This window comes from Pleurodeles waltl, chromosome 5 (genome assembly GCF_031143425.1).
Source record: "Pleurodeles waltl isolate 20211129_DDA chromosome 5, aPleWal1.hap1.20221129, whole genome shotgun sequence".
NCBI classification, from domain to species: domain Eukaryota; kingdom Metazoa; phylum Chordata; class Amphibia; order Caudata; family Salamandridae; genus Pleurodeles; species Pleurodeles waltl.
In genome coordinates this window covers 160,025,372-160,045,132 of record NC_090444.1, presented here as the reverse complement: position 1 = coordinate 160,045,132, position 19,761 = coordinate 160,025,372, and the positions used below count along the sequence as shown (strand labels likewise).

Genomic DNA, 19,761 nt, shown 5'->3' with positions numbered 1-19,761 from the left:
AATGCCTCATTAAATGTAATCACACTGTGATAAGACGTTACTTCTGGAGGCGCAATATCTCCAGGAGATAGCAATCCCCACTCTGGGGAGGTGTCTAGACCACTTGCCACCTCAATCCCTTCAAAACCCTGAACATGAAAAGGAATTTCTCCTTCCTCCAAATCCTGATGCTCCTCCAGGTATTGCTGTTCCTTAGAGTGTCAATGCCTCTCGTCTTGACCTTAACCTGGACTCCAATCTCGGCATCAATAAAGAATGAACTGATGCCAAGGATGTACCTTGCGGCACCAGTGAAGCCAGAGCCGGCGTTGTGACCTTTCCTCTCGTAGGCATTGAATGACGACATCGGGCAAACATTATCCGATGTTGCCATCCGCGGTGCTGTCATCCCTGATGGTGATGGAGTCGTGGGCAAAAACGGCATAAAAGGAGAACCATTTATACGGTGTTGGGAAGCCTAGATTGAAGGCTAATGGACCAGTCGGGCTCGCAGGCGCACCAGCGGGGGTCACTGCCCTGTTAAAAATGTTGAACACAGCATTTAAAAAGCCATATGGATTGCCAGGAGTCGGGAAGGCCAGATATTCTTGTTGAGGCTGGACATGACCAGAGTCTCGCTCCTCAATCTTCTGTGGAGTAACAGGAGAGAATTGCGATGCAGTATTTGAAGGTGATGGCGAGATTTCAGCCAAAAACGGCACCAGTGACGCCTTTGGTTGCAGAGAAGAAAGGGTGGGGCTCCCTTCCCAAGACAAAAGGCATTGAAACTTGGAAGCCGGTGACAGGGACCTCGGGCTAGCATCTTGGAAAGAACGACGCCGAGAGCTGTGGTCACGCAGCTTCTTCTGTGATTTTGAAGATCTATGGGAAGACGACGACTCTCGATGTCTGGATCTTCTACAGCCCCACTTCTCCTTTTTGGCCTTTACCATGAACAGCTTTGCCTCTCTTTCCTTCAGTGCCTTCAGGTTCATACTCTGGCAACAAGAGCATCCCCCGATGTTGTGATCAGAATTCAGGCACCAGAGGCAATTTTCGTGTGGGTCAGTGACTGACATATGACCTCCACACTCCTTGCAAGACTTAAACCCAGATTTCTTCTTTGGCAGAGACATGGTAGCACGAAGAAAACAACGAAGAAGCTCCTCGATACAGTGTAACACCTGGAGAGGCAGAAAAAACATTAGCGTTGAAGGAGCGGAAAAAAAGGGAACTGAAGTCAGCACGCCAGTGAGGACTTCTTAGGGCTCCGATGACATCAAATGGAGTTGCGTTCAAAGCCATTCCATTACAACATCCTCATCGACATGGAGAGCTAGAAAGAAAAGATTTCCGTTGAATGCTGGTGCCTTGGGAGAATTCAAAAGGTGAGGAATCCACAGATCGATGTATCTATCAGAAACTCTTCTTTGTAGGGCCTTGTGTCAGCAAAAGGCCCACTCAGAGCAATGAGATAGGAACTGTGTATGAAAGTTACTGGAGCACCTAGCACTTCATTGTTGGTCGCCCTAAATGACAACTGATTGTTCTATAAAAAACAATATATACATACATGCAGATGTGAAGACAGGAAATAGAAGGGCTTTACAGTTGGCAATTTCACAAAGCAAGCATTTCACTTGGTAACAAGATGAAGGGTTAGTATCTTTTCAGGCAAAAGCCTGAGCCACCTCTCCCCTGGCATAAACTGTAGGATAATGAAGTACAGGTGTAATGCACGCAAATGACTTTACTGAAGGACCTTGAATACAAGTTTGAGTTTATAAATTATTGGCTGAGGAAATATGCAGCATTGACAGAGCTAATAGTACAACATAAGGGAGTCAGATAAAACATGTTAAATATAACAAAAAATTACATGTTAGAGGACCACACTGTCAATTCCGCATTTCCAGGGCCCTCGTTTAAGGAATACATGCCAAAGTGGTTGTTTTATGATAGTGATGAATCCTGCAAACAATAATCATTCAGTATTTTAGCATTCCAAGTATTCAAATGCAGAAGTAAAAAATAATTGCTATGCCCTGCTGTAAATGTTGCATTTTATTACGTTCTTTGCGTTTTACGGTCTATCTCAAAGTTACCTATGTATTTTTGGTTTACAACACGAGATGGCGCCCTACACCCATGATTTAATCGGATTAATCCAAACTAATGTATTGCTGATTTTGGTGGGGCGAAGAGCGTATCTTGTCTTCCATGAGGCCTAAACATGGGCAAAACCGGTCCCGAGTTGCTTATGTTCCGGTTCAGAGAAGGCGTGACTTGGTAGTTCGGGCTGGAATCTTGCTAATGGAGCAGGATCAACAGTTATATACAAATAGCTAGGTCTAATCTGGGGCAGCATGGAGAGCAAAAAAGCGATAAAAAGTGGTGTAGCCCAGTAGTTATTACCATTGACTGAGATCAATTCTAGCATTCCATTCACTGTTTTTTATTTCCGTCCTCCACAACTATGCACGCCATTTGCTGCAATGTCGGCAGAATCTGAAGACTTCAATAACTAAGAGGACAACAAACGGGTGGGGGCAGGGGGATGTGTGGTGTGTTTCATCCACTTAAAAAAGTATTCTGCACTAAATAGTTGGATTAAAGTGATTTCAGTCGGGTATGGTGAGGTGTCAGCATTTCAGATTCACCTGAGAGTTTTACATACACAAAGAAAAAAATCTCTCTCTCGCCTGTTTTGAAGGTCCTAAAAAACGCAGGTTAGTCTGAAAACTATTGTTTTAAGATCTCCTTACAATACGCACCACCCCTTAAGCCCCACTCATACCCTGCTTCTCATATATTGTGATTTCACAAGATAAACCAAAGTGCTGTTGGGAAATCTGAAGTTCACACCTCCTCCCCCACCCAGTTTTACCGACTTAGCTACGCAACACCATCAGACATATTTTTCGACTCACACTTACTACACATGAGGCTTGCCAAGTAGTGACATGGTTATAAATGCTTTCACAGTACATTTATAATGAACAGTATACAGGTTTAGGGCCAGATGTACAAAGCATTTTTCCAGTTGCAGAATCGGGCCATTTGCGATAAAAAAAATACATTTCTAATGTACAAAATGCAATTCTATAACTTGTTACCGAATCACATTTTGCATTTGCGATTCGGTATTTAGAAGTGGTGTGTTTAGGACATCCCTTCCAAATACCAAATCGGTATGGTATGTATTACTGTTTTGAGACTGAATTCCAGTCGCAAAACAGTAATACTTTACCACCAGTCTGAAACTGATGGTAACCCATTCAGAAAGGGGAAAGGGTCCCTTTGAGAATGGTAAGCATGTACTTCTTAAAAGCAGGCAGGGATCCCACGGACCACTGCCTACTCCTAAAAGATGAAACTGCAAATATTATTTTTTTCTATTTATATGCATCACGTTTTCCTTTAGGGAAAATTGTTTGCATTTACAAAAAAAATTCTTTACTTAACAGCAATCACAGATCTAGTGGTGTGCTGACCTCAGCAGGCCACCAACCCTATGGTTGGTGGCCATGCGGCGATTCCTAATGAGTCACATATTGTCACCTACCTCATTAATATGCATTTGGTAAGTCTATTTGCAACTGACTAGAAATCACTAATGAAACCCAAAAAAGTATCACACATTAGGAACACTGAATTCATCACAGAGAATTCTAGTTAGGAAATTGGAATGCCTAATCGTTGGACGGACCTGGCCCTTTTTGACTGGTCATCCCAAACCTTTTGCTTTCCTCCCATTTTTCTGACCTCTTTTTGTTGGCTTTAGGACACTTGGCACTTTTTCACTGCTGATCAGTGCTAAAGTGCATGTGCTGTCCCTCCTATGCACGCCATTTGGGACAGCACATGCACTTTAGCAATCCTAAAGTGCATGTGCTGGTATGACTGGCATACACCTGATTGGCTTATTTATTTTACCTGCAAGTCTCTTGTATAGTGGCATCCCTTATAACCAGGGCCTGTAAATTACATGCCACTAGTGGGGCTGCAGCACATTTTGTGCCACCCACAAAAGTAGCCTTTTAAACCTGTATCAGGCCTACCACCGCAGGGCCTGCCTGCACACTTTACTGCCACATTGGCTTGGCATCTAAATTTACTTGCCAGCCCTGGAACTCCCTTTTACCATAAATAGGTCACTCCCAAGGTAGGCCCTAGGTAGCCCTATAGGCACAGTGCTGTGTAGGTAAGAGGTGGGTTATGTACCTTGTTGTGTGGCCTGTCCTAGTAGTGACCAACAGCCTATTTAGTTCCTAACTGCTGCCAGTGCTGCCCATCTCATAGGAGTGCATTTGGAATGCCCTTTCAGATAGTTAAGAGGTATTTTCTGATCTATGAGGGGTGGCGTGGGTATGATTGGCATGGTTGGAATGGTAGTAAGAAATGATGCTTAATGGTGTAGGTGATTTTTTTTTTATTACCACTGCAGAATTGACACTTTTAGAAAGTGGGCATTTCTCTGTGCTTATAACTCTAGGGCTTTTGCAGCTTGACTCCAATCCACAGCTGGGGTAGAGTGACAGCTGGGTTTTGTGCATGCTTTCCAGGCAGCCATCACACAGGGATGGTGGAGGTGTAATAGGAGTACATCAGCATACTGAGTGGTCTTTCTGGGCTGGGAGAGGTAGAGGGAGGGTGCACTTAAATTTGTATAAGCTGTGTCCCACGACAAAGGTTTGTTTATCCCCTACTGATGTCTGCAGCCAGTATGGAGGAGAAGAGGCATTCCTGGAACTGGTTAGAACTGGTTGGAACCTTCTCTCTACTTCTAGAAGCTGGGCAAACTGAGTATAGGTATAGGGATTGTTCCCCATGTACAGGGAGAACTGAGAACGCACATGACAGAGACAGACACTGATGGACACAGTATGGCCGGGACACTGGATGCTGGAAGGGCTTGCCAGGAACCGCCTTTGGACTCTCCTGCTTTTGTGCCGACCTGTGACTTGCTAGGTCACTAGAGGAACTGTCACTGCTTTCTTCTGGACCCTTGTGCTGGCCTCCTTGCAGGACACTGCAGTTTTGTGGCCCCACAGATGTCTCCAGTGGCAGGGTGGTGTCCCCTCTGTCCCCCTGCATTTCTGCCTCTCTAGTGCTTTTTTCTTTTTATGGGCACAAGTAGAGTGCTCCTTGCTCTTACTGAATGTTTTTTTGGGGCATTCATGATAGTGTTTCTGCCCTCCTCATTTATGCAGCATCATTTCTCATGACCTGATTCATTTTTCATGTCGTGCTTGCCATGTTGGGGTGGTACGTGTATATTTTCAAGATGTGCACTGCATGGTCTGTTTATGACTAATGCAGTATGAGAATGTTTCACTCTTGCATTCCTGGTAATAATGATGACCTGAGCTTGGTTAACAGAGTACTAGTTGTGTGAACGCTTTTACACACTGCCTCTGGGAAAAGCCTGAATGCTAGTTCCAAGCTACCAAGGGGGAGGGCAGGGGTTTCCTTGGGTGTGTAGCTCTCTTGTCCTGATTAGAGTAGTGGTCCAATAGAGTAGTGGTCCCTGTCTGGATGAGATGCCTACCCTAGCAAACCAGGAACCCCATTTCTAAAACTAGTGTTAGTACATCTGGCCCCTAGTGTCCTTAAAACATCCAGCTCTTTTGCTACACTGCTGAGGCTCTCACAAACCCAGTATGTTTAAAATGCACCTGGAACAGGGGAAGAGGGTGGTAAATCAAGTCACCAGTATGCAGATGATATCCACTTATTCTTGAGGGTGGTCTATTCTGGAGTCAATGAAAAGCAGAAAATATACCTTGGACAACTAGAAAGTTGCAGCTCTTTCTCCCTGATGCTAAACCCACCTAAACTGAAATTCTAACCCTCCATAATGGAGTTAATCACCTGGTAATCTAGTAGATGTCTTTAAGCAACACACAGTTTAGGAATTACTCCATCAACTATGATGAGTGGCAAAATCGCCACATTTAACAAACACTGAACCTCCTAGACTACCTCCAAATGAAAGTTAGCAGGTCAGCTGTCCCCATACAGAAAATTACATTCATTCTGACTGATCTTAGTTGGCTACAACTAGAAGTAAGATTCAGTGTGTATAAAGGGCATACTAGTTTTAACCACGTTTTTCCTTCAACTCCAAGAACTTGGAGCATGCTACAGGAGAACCTTGGATCAATTTGCTCAAGCTTTCTGAAGAGCCAGGAAAAAGCAAATTGTTAACTTCTAATGTTTTCATATTTCAAGTCTGCATGCTGCTATTTATATGTCTTAATATCCAGTATTTAATACAAGCGGCAATGTCTTTGAGTTCAGGTTCAGCTTTTGGCTGCTAGTATCTAGAACCTCAGGGCAATCCTATGTTTCTGGATACTGAGAGCCCCCACAGGATCGTATTCGAAGGGAAAATGACTGAATGAGTACTGCGTCAGACTTCGCTGCTAACTTCTAGGACTCCAGGACACTACCCCCACCCCGCATCCCACCCCCTTTGGCCAACATATGAGCCCATGAAATCACATGAATGGTCTGAAAACCCAAAACGATTGCTACACCACTGATGAGAATAAGAGCTGTCAACTACCCCCAGATACAGTGAGTGCAATATAAATGCCATCATGAATAGACAGCTACATAGGTTGAGACAAATGATATTTATTGCCACTCTAATTGTTGCTAAAGCAGGATGGTTTGATGCTGTGGATCTTCATCTGGTGCTGTGGGTGCTGGAGATCTTCCCTTTGCAGGGAGTGCATTAGTGAGCTGAATGTTCTAGCAAGAGTGACAATGAGATGGTAATCAGATATAGGAAATGTGGCCAGAGCATTTTCCAAAGCAGTTACCACTCAGAACAAATGTAAGATTCGGGGACTAGAAGTTCAAGAATGCAGGGCTACACACAGGTTACACAGGCAAGTATGATTTAGCAGCATTATCCCCGAGGGGCACAAAACAGAACAGCGCTTATCATGGATGCAGGTTTAGGTATTTTTGCTCCAAGCTAGGCAGGGCTTTATCAGCCAGAAGGACCATTTTAAACTGGACCAAATAGTCTGCAGAGGAACAGAAGTTATATATGGAAACGGACCAAGGCACCTGCACATTTGACTAGTCAAATCAAATCAATCTTTATTCGGAGTTTACTCCACAAAAGATAAAAACAGTCTCTTTAAAATAATAAGAAAATATACAATAAAAAAAAAATACAGAAGAAGAAACATTACTAAGAAATAAATAAATAAATAAAAACCCTTGCTACTACAGGTTGTAGAATTATTCATTCTCATACTGAAGGTTTTCTAAATATGACAGATTTTTTCCTTAATTCAATGGCATTTAGGATAAATTTTATCACTGCATCACATTTCTCATTAGTGTCCAAATTACATAGGTAGTTAAATGCCTCTCTACAGTAAAATAATTAGTAATAAATAAGGGTTTTAAAAATGTCTTCCTAACATAGTGATAAAATTTACAAGATATAATAAAATGCATTGTGGATTGTGCAAATTGTCCCACACAGGGGCACTTAGGTAGACTTTTACTCCAAATCCTCATCCTTGGGAAGGCTACCAAAAAGTGTAGCGTTCTAAAACGCATTCGAGTCAGATCAAATCTGTCCTGAATGTTTGCTACTTTCATCAAATAATTTGGCATTAGCTCATTATTTTCAGTCATATAAAGTGCTACTGTTATCTTCCTACGTTCCCTATTTTCTCTTTCGCAGACCCTCCATGCTATAAGTTGATCTTTCAATTCTTTCTTACTAAATTGAAGGTTAATATCTGGGTTGTCCAAATTTGGAACTAGATTTATGCCTTTCAGCAAATCTTTTAGGTGCATGAACCACGGAATTCTATCCCAATATTCTAATGTAAAGGCAATCTTTAATAATCTTTTGGGTAAAAAGCGTCCCTTCTTTAGACCAAATACCATACCAAGCCAATAACGCATTGGTGTATATTAGATCTTCCACGTAAGGGCAACCCAACTCCTTATGTACCATAAATGTGGAAGTGGTATTTGGCACTGCCAATAGTCTGCAAAGAAAGGTATTCTCTAGTACTTGTAATGAGCGGATCTCGGACATTGAACCCCAAAGGGCAGAACCATATGTAATGCTGTTAATTGATTTGCTTTTGTAGATTTGCAGCATTTCCCTAAGGGGTTTATTTCCAATTTTTTTTTTTAAATCTAAAAACGGCCTCAGTTGTCCTAACATATTTCATCTTAATGATTTCTAGATGTTGTTTCCAATGTCCCATATTAGAAAATTGTATACCCAGATATGTAAATCCATTCACCTCCTCACATTTGTGACCTTTAATAAAAAAAGCTTTCTTCCTGACTTTCCCCTGCCCGCAAGTCATTACAACAGTTTTGCTCAGATTCAACAACATATCTCTTTCCTCCATAAATTCCACAAACCCCTCAATTAGCCTCTGCAACCCATTTGCAGTTCGTGACAATATAGCATCATCTGCATATAGAAGGACTGGGATAGAGTTTACTCCTATTTTTGGGGTATCGATTTTCATATTTTTTAAATGGGCATCTACTCCATTTATGTAAAGGGAGAATAGAAGGGGTGCCAGGACACAGCCTTGACGTATTCCTCTCCCTATCCTAAAACCTGGGGTACACTCACAATTTCTTCCATATCTCACCCGTGCTGTTAAATGATTATATAGTTGTGCCAAAAAACGTATTATGTCTAGGGGTGCACCCATGTCTGTCAAAACTTTCCACAGCTTGACATGGTTCACCAAATCAAAAGCACTACTAAGATCAGCAAAGCAGAGGAACATATGACCCTTCCTCGCTATTGTATATTTACTTATTATTAGGTTAAGATTTATGCATTGTTCCAGAGTACCAACCCCAGGCCTAAATCCCAATTGGGCCTCTGTGAGTATATGGTTTTTAGTAGCCCATAATTCTAGTCTTTCTAGGAGTACTCTTCCCAACAATTTGATGGAGGTATCTAGGAGTGAGATTGGCCGATAGCATTTGGGGTCACCTCTATCTCCCTTTTTGAAAATGGGGACAATTATGCTTTCAGTCCAAGATGTTAATATATATCCCTTTGTCACACTCAAAAAGACTTGGGTCATTTGACTAGTCATCGTCATTATATATTAAAAAAGACAACCATACCAACAAGTAGCATGAGTTACAGAATACTTCTGCAGCATACAAGAGTCCAGACAAACACATTGGTCAATGAACCCAGTGTAGTGGCACAAGGGAATGGATAAAAAGGACATACATGTCAGTGCTACTTAGAATTAAAGAACCTCGACTTCACGGCAGCTCAACTCTCCACAACAAAGCTCAGAAGGAAATTTCAAATTGAACCATCAGAGTGGTGGTTAATCTCAGACACTGGGGCTGTCTTCCCTTTGCATGAATACAGATATACTGGTTACTCATTTCAGAAAGAGTGGAATTTCGAGCCCTAACCAAGCTGGACAAAAGAGTATGCCAGAAGGGCTTTGTCCCACAGAGTCCCAGTATTAAATACTATACCTCTGAGATGGCAGTTAAGTTCATTTGATAAAGGTTTTTTTTTGGGGGGGTGGTCGCTTTTTTCCCCTAAATACAGGGCTAGTGGTAAACTCCCCAACATGGCCTGGTCATGGCTACGGGTCGATCTTCCCACATAGGCTGCTTTACACTACACTCCTTACCCTTAAGCCACCACAGACCCTCTAGAGGAAGGTAAACAAAATCAGCAGACTGGCGGGATCTCCCACATTTCCTTGTGCTGTCCGATAACCCAGTCTCTATTTATCATTCCACACTTCAAACTGCACATGGTCCACCTCTTTTCCCCATCTCCACCTCCAACTCACAGGAAATTATACAACCTGGGAAGACTAATATGATCTGCAGTGTTGCAACACAAAGCTATTCTTTCACTCCCCTTTCCTGCATCCCCATCTTCGCTGACTGAATCCCATTAATAGGCTATAAAGATGAAGACACCAGAAACATTTATGGCATGATATTAAGAAGGGGATGATCAGTCTGGAAATGCCTGGAGAGCCAGATCTGTCTTAAAGTTCTTCCATTCCATGCATCTAAAACTGCAAATGCACACTCTTCTGTTGGTGAATTATTATCTTCTTTGCATTTTACTAATACTCACCGGTTATCTGAGACACCTTACAAATTATTTTTTTTTCAAAAACAATAAGATGTAATTAACATAGAAAGTCACATAGTTAAGGCTGATCTGGAATGAGATACACAAAAGAGCATAAATTCATGAATTGCCTGAAGACACCTATCCAGAAATGTGGGACAGAAGTGTCCTCAGAGGAAGGTGCAAAAGAGGAAGCAGTGTGAGGGGACATCAGGGTAGAGAAATGCCGAGTGGGTTGTTGTTGTTGTGAGTGAGGACATTAGACAAGGAGAGGGTTGACGATGAGAGGAAGTACCACTGGGCCTATGAAATGGAGGTGAACCAAGTAGCTTCATCCATTCCATGTGTTAGTGAGAGTAGGGGTGTGTAAAGATCTGGAAAGGATCAACTGCAGTCAACCCAGCAGCAGAGTACACAAAAAATCCTTCACCCTACAGTATATGACCTGCCCATAATTGCAAATATGTTGGATAAGATTGTGGAAGGTTAATTAGAATCTCATCCAGATAAACAACTGGCTTTTCACCCTCAGGAAGATAGAAATGTTGCCCTGGTTGGAATTTTTTTTTTTACAGCTTAATAGCACTAATACTGAAATAATTCTCTACAGTATTATGGTGGAGCTAACTTATTGGTACTACCTTCCCAGATATATTCAGGCAAAAACTGACAGTCTCAACGAAGGTGAAGAAACATTGTGTTAGTATCACTGCAATCTCGCTCTGAAAGCACAGCTCAGCACTGTACTGTGTAGCTGTTATTAAATGGATAAACAGACTCATTCTTCCAATGAGATGCCCAATACATAAAAGCTTCTTTCTAGAGGCAGATATAAATGCCAGACTAGGCTACTGCAGAAGCTAGTATTCCGATACCCTGGCCACCCAAATAAATCACAGTGGGGCACAAAACACCAGAGTTCGCCCCACCGCAGGTCATTGTAAGAGGGAGCATGTATCTCATGCCAGGAGACTGCTACACTGGCATTCAGTGTGTGACTACATTGTTTTCAAGCTGAAGTTCTGGGTGTTTAAATGCATATAGCTTAGTTCCTTTCAATCTATTGCAATTCATTTATTTCTATATAAGAATGCAGCAACTAAACAACCTAAGAATTCGTTTTTAATCCCTCAAATTATGGTTAAGGAGCAGAGCTGTCTTTCTCTTTCTTTCTTTGCCATGGGACCAACATACTGGGACTCAATGCTTGACCACCTCAAGCACTCCTGCAACACCACTGATTTCAAACAGCACTTGGAAAAACCGGTGCCAATCGAGGTTCAGGTGCAAGAAAAAATGTGACATTAAGTACAGTAGACAGCTATAAAGCTTGAGGTACTGGATATTTCTACAAAGTTCTGTAGTACAACACCTTTGTAAAGAATTCAAAACAAAAACTATTTTTGAGTCAAATGAAGTTTAGCGCTGGTCTGACCCTTGGAAAGGAGAAACGCAACTCTAAAACTAAGCATTTTTAGTGATCTTGAAGGATATGAGCATTAACGTCCTTCAAAGAAATAACAATCATCAGTTCCACAAAGAACATTATTCAGGCTATGTCTTCTGACAAATTGCTGCTTATGTTTTTTAACATGGGGTATTTCCAAACTCCTCTCACTTTGCAGCCAGAGAAAGAAAAGTAAAGGGAATTATGGGACAATCTGGCTGTGCAGGAAGTGGTAAAAAGAAAAGCTATAGGGTGTCGTTTGTACCACACAACAAAATGTAAATACCTGTAAGTGAACTGTAAACATTCAGCAGTTAAGAAAGCAAAAATTAAGCACATTTTGTTGGAGTTCTGTGTGATGGAAACAAGGATTTTAATATGATAACACATTAAAACACTTTATTTGGTGATGCATAAATGATGCATATTCAAAGAAATCTGATTTCCACACATCATTTTTGTGAAATATATTTCTGTAAATAAACACACAATGCTTTAGTTGCATTAACAAATCCTGCATGCCTTGTGTCCATTAAAACTACGTTGGTCTCTAAAGTATGAAATTCTAAAGACGGGGAGTTGTGGTTCAAAAAGGTTTGGCAAGCACGGAACTAAGCATAAGTAAACATTTTTTAAAAAAACATCAAAATAGCATTTCTCAGGGGCATTGAACTGTTGCTCGAGGATGTTAGAGCACGTGAAACCCAAATAATATGTGATGCAAAAAAAAGGGCATCCAAATTCTAACATAACTTCAAAAGATCACCTGATGCCAGGAGAAATACGTCCATATTGGATGTTATACCTAATATCTATATTGAACTCAAAAATTATTTACGGGCATCAACCATTTTACGACAAGTCCTGTCTCTTCTACCTACACGTTCTTAGTCAAATTCTAACTTTTTTTTCTTTTTTACTTCAAGTGTATCACAAAAGTCATTTTTCAGTTCTTGTCTTGACTGCAGAAATATGCTCTACCTGGAACTGCACAAATTTCATATTGGTCAGCTTCAGACTGTTCAACTTCTGCTGTCCTACTTTTCTACAGCGCCTCCAAGTTTGTTTTGGTGTCTCAAATGCTGGAGTGGTGCATCTGCACCTGCTGCCAGTGGCAGTAGGATGCACTGGCAAATATAAATGCTCCATTATGCCATCTACGTGATTATTTCTATATTCCTGGTGTGCTCGAGTTCAAAATATTATTTTCTGGATTTAAGGCAAAGGGACAATATGAGGCCAACCCTCAGCAGTTAGTCTCCATTTCAGAGGACAGCAATAATTATTTTTTCTTATAAAATGTCCACCTTGTGACACCAATGAAGGGTGACACTCCCTTTGTAATGGGATTTCTAACATGTACCTATAATGAGGTAGGTCACTGGAAAGGTGATTAAACATTGACCACTTACTTGATTCTTTACTTGAAGAATTTACGAAATCGCATATCCCATTAGGAGAGGACTGAAATGCAAACCTTTCCAGACTAAAGGTCCAAAGTAACAATTGAGAGGAGGGTAAACTCTTAGAAGCTACTTCTATCCGGTCTTCTGCCCAACTGCAGACTAAAGGTACCTGAGCCTAGGTTTTGAGAACGAGAGAGCCAAGTCAAGCTACCCCAAAAGAAGGTCACTCAACTTTACTTTAATCAAATCCAACCCAGCTGACCGTTTTTGCAGCGTCTCATCTGAAATGACTAAAAGGATATGGAACAGCCCTGAAGCTCTGTCAGCTCCTTTTGAGAATTAAGGGATGCTGCAATTTGGTGGGGATGTTTCCAGAGGACAATTCATCAATTGAGAGATAAAGGTGTTTGTGGGCGAGGATCATATGGAAGAGGAAGATGATAAACCACATTCCAACTCAAAGAAGAAACATCCAAATCATCTGAATTACAACGCTCATTTGTTGGAAAAAAGAAATATTTAACCGTGCTCAATACTCTGGAGTGTTTATTTGAAAGTGACTTCCTCAAGCACTGCTATAGTTTTATGGATTTGCACATTGACTCTTCAACTGTTCACCTAAATACTAATGCATCAGTTCCACCTACTACAGACGATTTCCTATCAAAGCCCATAGTAGATTCTGATAATTCAAAATTAATGTACACTTTTTCAGTTAAACCAAATGCCCATCCAAACTAGAATCATAGATCTCTAGAACCGTCACCAGTGGCCATCTTTTGCTCATCAACAGTTCATCCGCAGACCTTGTTTAGCAAGGATGACATCACAGACTAAACCAATCTGATGTGCAATCCAGGATGCAAGTAAACTGTAGACCCTGCTCATTAACCAGCATGAGAACTGAACATCACAGACATAGCACAGACTATGTTCACAGTTGCATGTGCATGCCCAGGTGAGAGATAATCTGGGCAAACAGGTGAAATGAAAGAATAAAAAGCCCTTGTATATTTTGACATTGATTATTAAAACATTTATCGGACAGATTAAGGAATATTTACATATGTATACAATTATTTGGGTAAAAAGGAGTATGTTTAGAACTTTTACTTTTATATGGATGATGCCTGTGAGAGTATGGTAGTCGGATACGAGGGAGCGACATCTGTGGCATCTCTTCACCACACTCATCCATGGATTCTTCCATATCTGAAAAGAAGCAGATTTCACATTATTAAATAACACAGAATATTCCAGTTCTTTCGAGGAGTTTAAGTGCCATATACTTACTGTACTGAATCCAGTCTATGAAAATACACAAAATAATATAACCCCACTATTTGTGATTAAATCTGCACGTTGTGCAATCTCCCATATAGAAACACCCTACAGTGGTGGACATGAATCATCTACTTTTGTATCACCTGAGCATCATTTTTCAATATTCTTCAAACAAGACTATTTCTATTGCCAAACTCCTAGCGCTTTCTTTATCATCCGCCAACCCAAATTCCTTAATACCTTTTTGTGACATCTTGATTTCCATCTTAGTATTTCAGTATCCAGTGATTGAATATTCACATTCATTTGCAGCTCACAAAATCATTATGTTGCAACTGCATTTTCTTTTTTTTTTTTTTTTTTACTATGTACTAAACACATTTTGGGAGTTGGAAAAGCATTTCAAACTTCCAAAATAGTTATTTTGACCCACTTCGTATCACAATTGAGAGGGATGCAAAAGGGGCATCCCCTCCAAAGTCTGAATGATATCGATCAATGATAGGTGACCACAATTGTGGTTGCACACAATTGATAAGTTACCAGCTCCTGAAAGGAGGTGGTAACCCCTTCAGAAAAGTTAAGCTGTCCCTGTTGAGCAGTATTCCCTTTGAGAATTGATTCAGGTAGCAGTGGGAGGAGAAGGCAGTGGTTGAACGTTCTCTTGAATGGGGTTTGTTTTTAATGCACTAGTTCCTTTAAAGGAAGACAGGCTTCTTCTATACAAGCACTGGCAAACCCATTAGCTCTGTTGTTGGCTACCAGACTCCTGGCCTTGTCAATGCCAGTTATTTTACTGTTTTTGTACATTTTTGTTGTTTGGGGGAGCTAATGGAGCCTCATTCATCTAATCATTAAAAAAAAAAAATTAAGACACTGGCTAAAAGTAAAAATACTTTTGGTCCCTAAAGAACAAGTTACTTACCTTCGGTAACCCTCTTTCTGAGAGACTATCTAGCTGCGGATTATTTACCTTTTGAATATTCTTTAGACGTCTGACTGGTTCTGGAAACTCTTTTCAGCAGTACCTCTGAGTACTGGAAGGTGTCACCTTGAGGCTCTGCACTGACACGGTTCCATTCCGGAAATGACAGGTGGGGCCTATTTAAGCACCACTACCGCGCTGACATCAGACACTTGCGGGACTATCTGGGCCACCAGACACAGAGCCCCAAAAGCAAACTGGTAAACAACTTGCACATTCCTAGACTTAGGATCTTTTTAAAGTATAGAATCCAATCACAGGATGGGAAGGATGTAAGTCTGTGAGGAATCTGCAGCTAGTGTCTGTACCAGAAAGAATATTACTGAAAGTATGTAACTTGCTCTTTTGGTAGAGACTTCTAGCCAAAGATTCCTCACCTTCTGAATAGATACTAAGAGAGAACCCCTTATAGGTGGATCTGTGAATGAACTCAAGCAGAAAGTCTTGCGGGACTGAGTGGACAAGCTGCTTCTACTGACTGTCCAGCCAATAGTGCTTTGTGGAAGCGTGGAGAGATGCCCATATAGCTGCATGGTAGATGTCTAAGACAGGCACTCTGTGTGCTAACACAGTCGTAGCAGTTTGGCCATGGACGAATGTGTCCAGACCTTCTGAAGTCTGGTTTTTGGCCAGTGCATAGCAGATCTTTTTGCAGAGCATGATACAATGGGAAATGGTTGTCTTCTGTACTGCTTTGCCTCTTTTCACTCCAGAAAACCTCATCCCTGTGTCGTTTGAATTGCCTGATTGCATACCTCAGGGTTCTTTTGTTCTGTTCTACATCCTTGCTACATCGCAGTTTATAATGGCATTCCTTTATACAATACATTTGTTGCTTAACAGGCATTTTTCTTTGCAGTAACTGATGCAAGGGTACTACTGTACCAGGTCAAGGTGAGAAAATATAGTCTCCGGAGCTGCTGCTGTTCTCCTTTTTTCATTTAGATTTCCAGGTAGCTAATCTTGTTGTATTTGTTTTACACCATTTTACTCTGCCTAGTAATTTTTATATTTCTTCCCTGGTGGCGAAGCCCAAGAAGTTTATTTTATGGCTACTGAGTGACTGTAAGCACTACGTAGCAGTTAATGGTAAATGATCTCTGGTCTGTAGTGCGTGATTGAGAAATCCAGCAGTTGATCTGAGAGAAGTTTGTTCAAGAACACATAGTCCAGCGTTGAGACATTATTGAAGGACTTGGTTTTTTTTGCCCTCCTGTGTAGATTTCATTTTATGGGTTCAGAGCTTATGCCTAGATTGCAGGAGTTAAAATCCCCTGTGATGATTGTCTTACTTGTACGGTAGGTGCGAATTAACTCTTCTAGAGTGTCCAGATGTTTTCCCATCTTATTATGTATGTTCAGCCTCCAGTTCTGCTAGCTTAAAATCCACTTGCCTTTGTTTTTTGTAAATGCAGAGGACCAGGGTGTCCCTGTCCACCAGCACACACTATTGGTTATTTCTGGAACTGTTCTTATTATCTCATTGACAATGTTGTGCATGTTTAATTGCATTTCAGTTCTCAGACCTATTGTCCTATTTTCATGAATATATGGTTACGTTGCAATGTTCTTCCGGTTATGGCATTATTCTGTGGGCCTGGTCCTGCACTTGAGGGTGTCTACCGTGCTGCTCTGTTGCCAACTCAAAGTACTAGGGTGCATTGCTCTCAGGCAGATGCTTCGAGTTGTCTCTGTAATTGTTGTTTATAGCCTCTCTGATAATTTTGTGACTCTCTCCTTGTATTTTCAGTTCTAAGGTATACCAACCTCTTATTACAGACTATATAATTTAACACTCTACAGTGCTACCTTCAGAGCTGGCATCACTTTGAGGACCTGGCTCTTCAATGCCTGTTGACCTGGGTGGGCTGTTCATTGTGTCCGGATCTGGAATTTGCAGTGTCAATATGTTTGATAATGTGTTCCTTTTCCAGGCTGCTTGCTGCATGAGTAGGTGGCTCACCTCTCTACCGTACTGCATTTTGTTTTGGGTGGGAATATCTGGCTTGATAACTATAGTTGTTGGTGTTATCTATGTTCCTCCGGTCCCTCAATCCAGTTCGCCATGTTGTTCAATATCAATGTGTTGACCAGCAATCCTGCTGTGTACACACAACACGGTCGTCTAGCTAGTTAATTAGTTAGTTTTACTCGAAATATGGTTGTGTTGCGGGCTCCTGCACCCCCTTGCACATGTGCTTCACTGCCTTATTTGTACTTTTTTGCTTCCTTGAGGTGCTTCTCCCATATTTCAGGGTGTCTTCATGATCTATGGATTAATCATCCTCGTCTCTTTTCGATCTTTCTCTCTGCCAGAGACGGTTCCTCGATACAGTGCACTCCAAACTCTGGTCTTTAGGTAAATCAGAATACTCCTTACACCAAATAGTTCATCATGGGTTCTATTTTACATGATAAGAATTTTCAGTTCTTTAAGGACACAGAACCGAGGATGATCCCACCTGCTTAGAGATGAATACTTTATCTGCATATGGGCTAAGTATATAATTTTCCTCTTATTTGTTTAGTGGTATAATGTTGTAATCCCATCCTGCATATAATTTTAAGTACCTGATTGGGTTTCTATTTTTTCAAGACCATTGGCTTCTTGTGTTGGTTTGTTAAATTTGTATGTTATGGCTTCATTTTTTGCTCTGGCTTTTCAGGCAGCGACCAGAAACGCAACTGAGGCGATTGTTTCTCAAGTTAGGTGTTGTTACATTGAGTATGGGAGTGTGGTAACAGGCTTCTGGAAGTCTTCCTTCTTCATCCCCGTTGGATGTGGATTTCTTGGAGTCCTGGATTATTTTCTGGTTGGAGTGTTTATTCATTAACTTTAGGTTAGATTATTCTCATTCAAAGAAAGAGGACACAAAATGAACTCTTAGGCTCTTATAGGGGCTGCGCTATTGTGATTGGAACATGTGACTGGAGTGACATATGGTTACATGGGCAATGTAGTTTTCTCTTGATTGTATTTTTATTGGCGACTGAATTTTTACAGTAACGAAAAGAAGCATAATCCTATCCTCTGTATCCTTAGTAGAACTGAAAATTATTTTCGGGGAAACTAGAAACAAAATTAGTCATTGTGGGAAAGTGCGTGACTGAGATACACAGCTGTCAAAATATACAGATTTCTAAAGAAAAATGAAAATGCAGTGCTTATAGGTCAGTTGGTTGTATGCGGGGAAAGGTGGGCTGTGAAGTAAACAAACACTAGTACTCGCAGATGGAATGACTGAAAAGACAGTGCGGAAAAGCAGAGACAGCGAGAGGGATGCAGATAGAAGCTTTCAGAAAGATATGGTGGGAAAAACGGCATGTGTGTGTGTAACAGAATGAGATACCACAAAACAAGTAGTATGAATGCCCAAACCAAAATCACTGCTGATTTACCTGGGCCTGTTAACAAGAACAGGCAAAACCAATGTTTTAGGTATTTCTAGTTGTGTGATATGTCTAGATGCAACAATAGAAAACTCAGAGAGGCTCTTACAAACTGCTCGGTGGCACATTTGTGATGCACAGGATTCGAACTTACAGATTTCAAGCCATGCCCTTAATTGCATAGCTCATACCTGTTTATGGTTTAACTTTTGTTGGCCACGCTGCTTTTAGAGACACTCTTCTCCTTTCATTCCACTTAATGATGAAAAATGCTGCTAATGATTCGGCAAATAATCCAGTCTGCGGCTGTGGTTCCTAAAACCGCGTTCTCCAAGCGCTATCCCTCACCTGCCGAGACACAACCCGAGAACGTACAGCCGTATAAAACGTTCCCCTGCGTATCTCCAGCAACGTTGTCAATGCGCAATAACTCGAGACAGCACCAGCACAGAGCTTTCACGGACAGCCTACGACTGAATATCCGAATTCGTTGACAGGTTACTTCTTCCAACAGACGCCTTCTATTAACATGGTACAACGGAGTCAGTGAATGGTGCGCCAATCCCGTGCGAGAAAACATATTGCCTTTAAAATAGCAAAAGCATAGTGACTTCCTATTGGCGGACGGACTTCCTGCCCTTTGGTTGGCTGAAACAGTGGCTGAAACTATCATGTCTGGGAAAGTTCGCCTATCTATTGCAACGAAACTGTACTGACTTCCGCCCCGCAGCAGCTTCCAACAACGCCATCCGCTGCCGAGAGCCACCCGGCATGTAACTGCATCACTTAATACGTTCAGTTCACGTCTAAATTGTAATCCAGTTACGTATATTTTTTTAAATATTCGTTTGGATTTCTATTTTTTCGAGGACGTTGGCTTCTTGTGTTTGTCTGTTAAATGTGTAAATTGTGGCTTCGTTTTTATTTCTGGCTTTTCAGGCAGCGACTAGAAACACAACTGAGGTGATCTATTGTTAAAATATGTCTTGTTCCCTTGAGTATAAAACTGAGGTAACGGACTTCTGGAAGTCTTCCTTTTATCCCCAACCCCTTTACAAGGACTGTCGGTGCGCCTGAGTCGGTCTTCTTGGCCTCTAATTTGTCACTTGTTTTGGTCTTCTTGGTCACCTCGTTG

General features: G+C 41.3%; 1 protein-coding gene across 2 annotated transcripts in view; it reads right to left on the bottom strand.

Moving 5' to 3' along the window:
• TAF1A (TATA-box binding protein associated factor, RNA polymerase I subunit A) overlaps positions 1–19,221 on the bottom strand; it is a 286,512-nt gene extending 267,291 nt beyond the window's left edge. The window contains exons 1-2 of one of the 2 annotated variants that reach the window (XM_069233853.1): positions 18,975–19,221; positions 14,081–14,179 (exon numbers count right to left, since the gene is read on the bottom strand). In XM_069233853.1, coding sequence (XP_069089954.1) covers positions 14,081–14,179; positions 18,975–19,206 — 331 coding nt within the window. In that variant the 5' untranslated portion in view covers positions 19,207–19,221. Of the gene's footprint in view, positions 1–14,080; positions 14,180–18,817 lie in introns of both variants that reach the window. The other variant, XM_069233854.1, reaches the window with a different exon arrangement.
• Between the last annotated feature and the right edge of the window lie 540 nt (positions 19,222–19,761).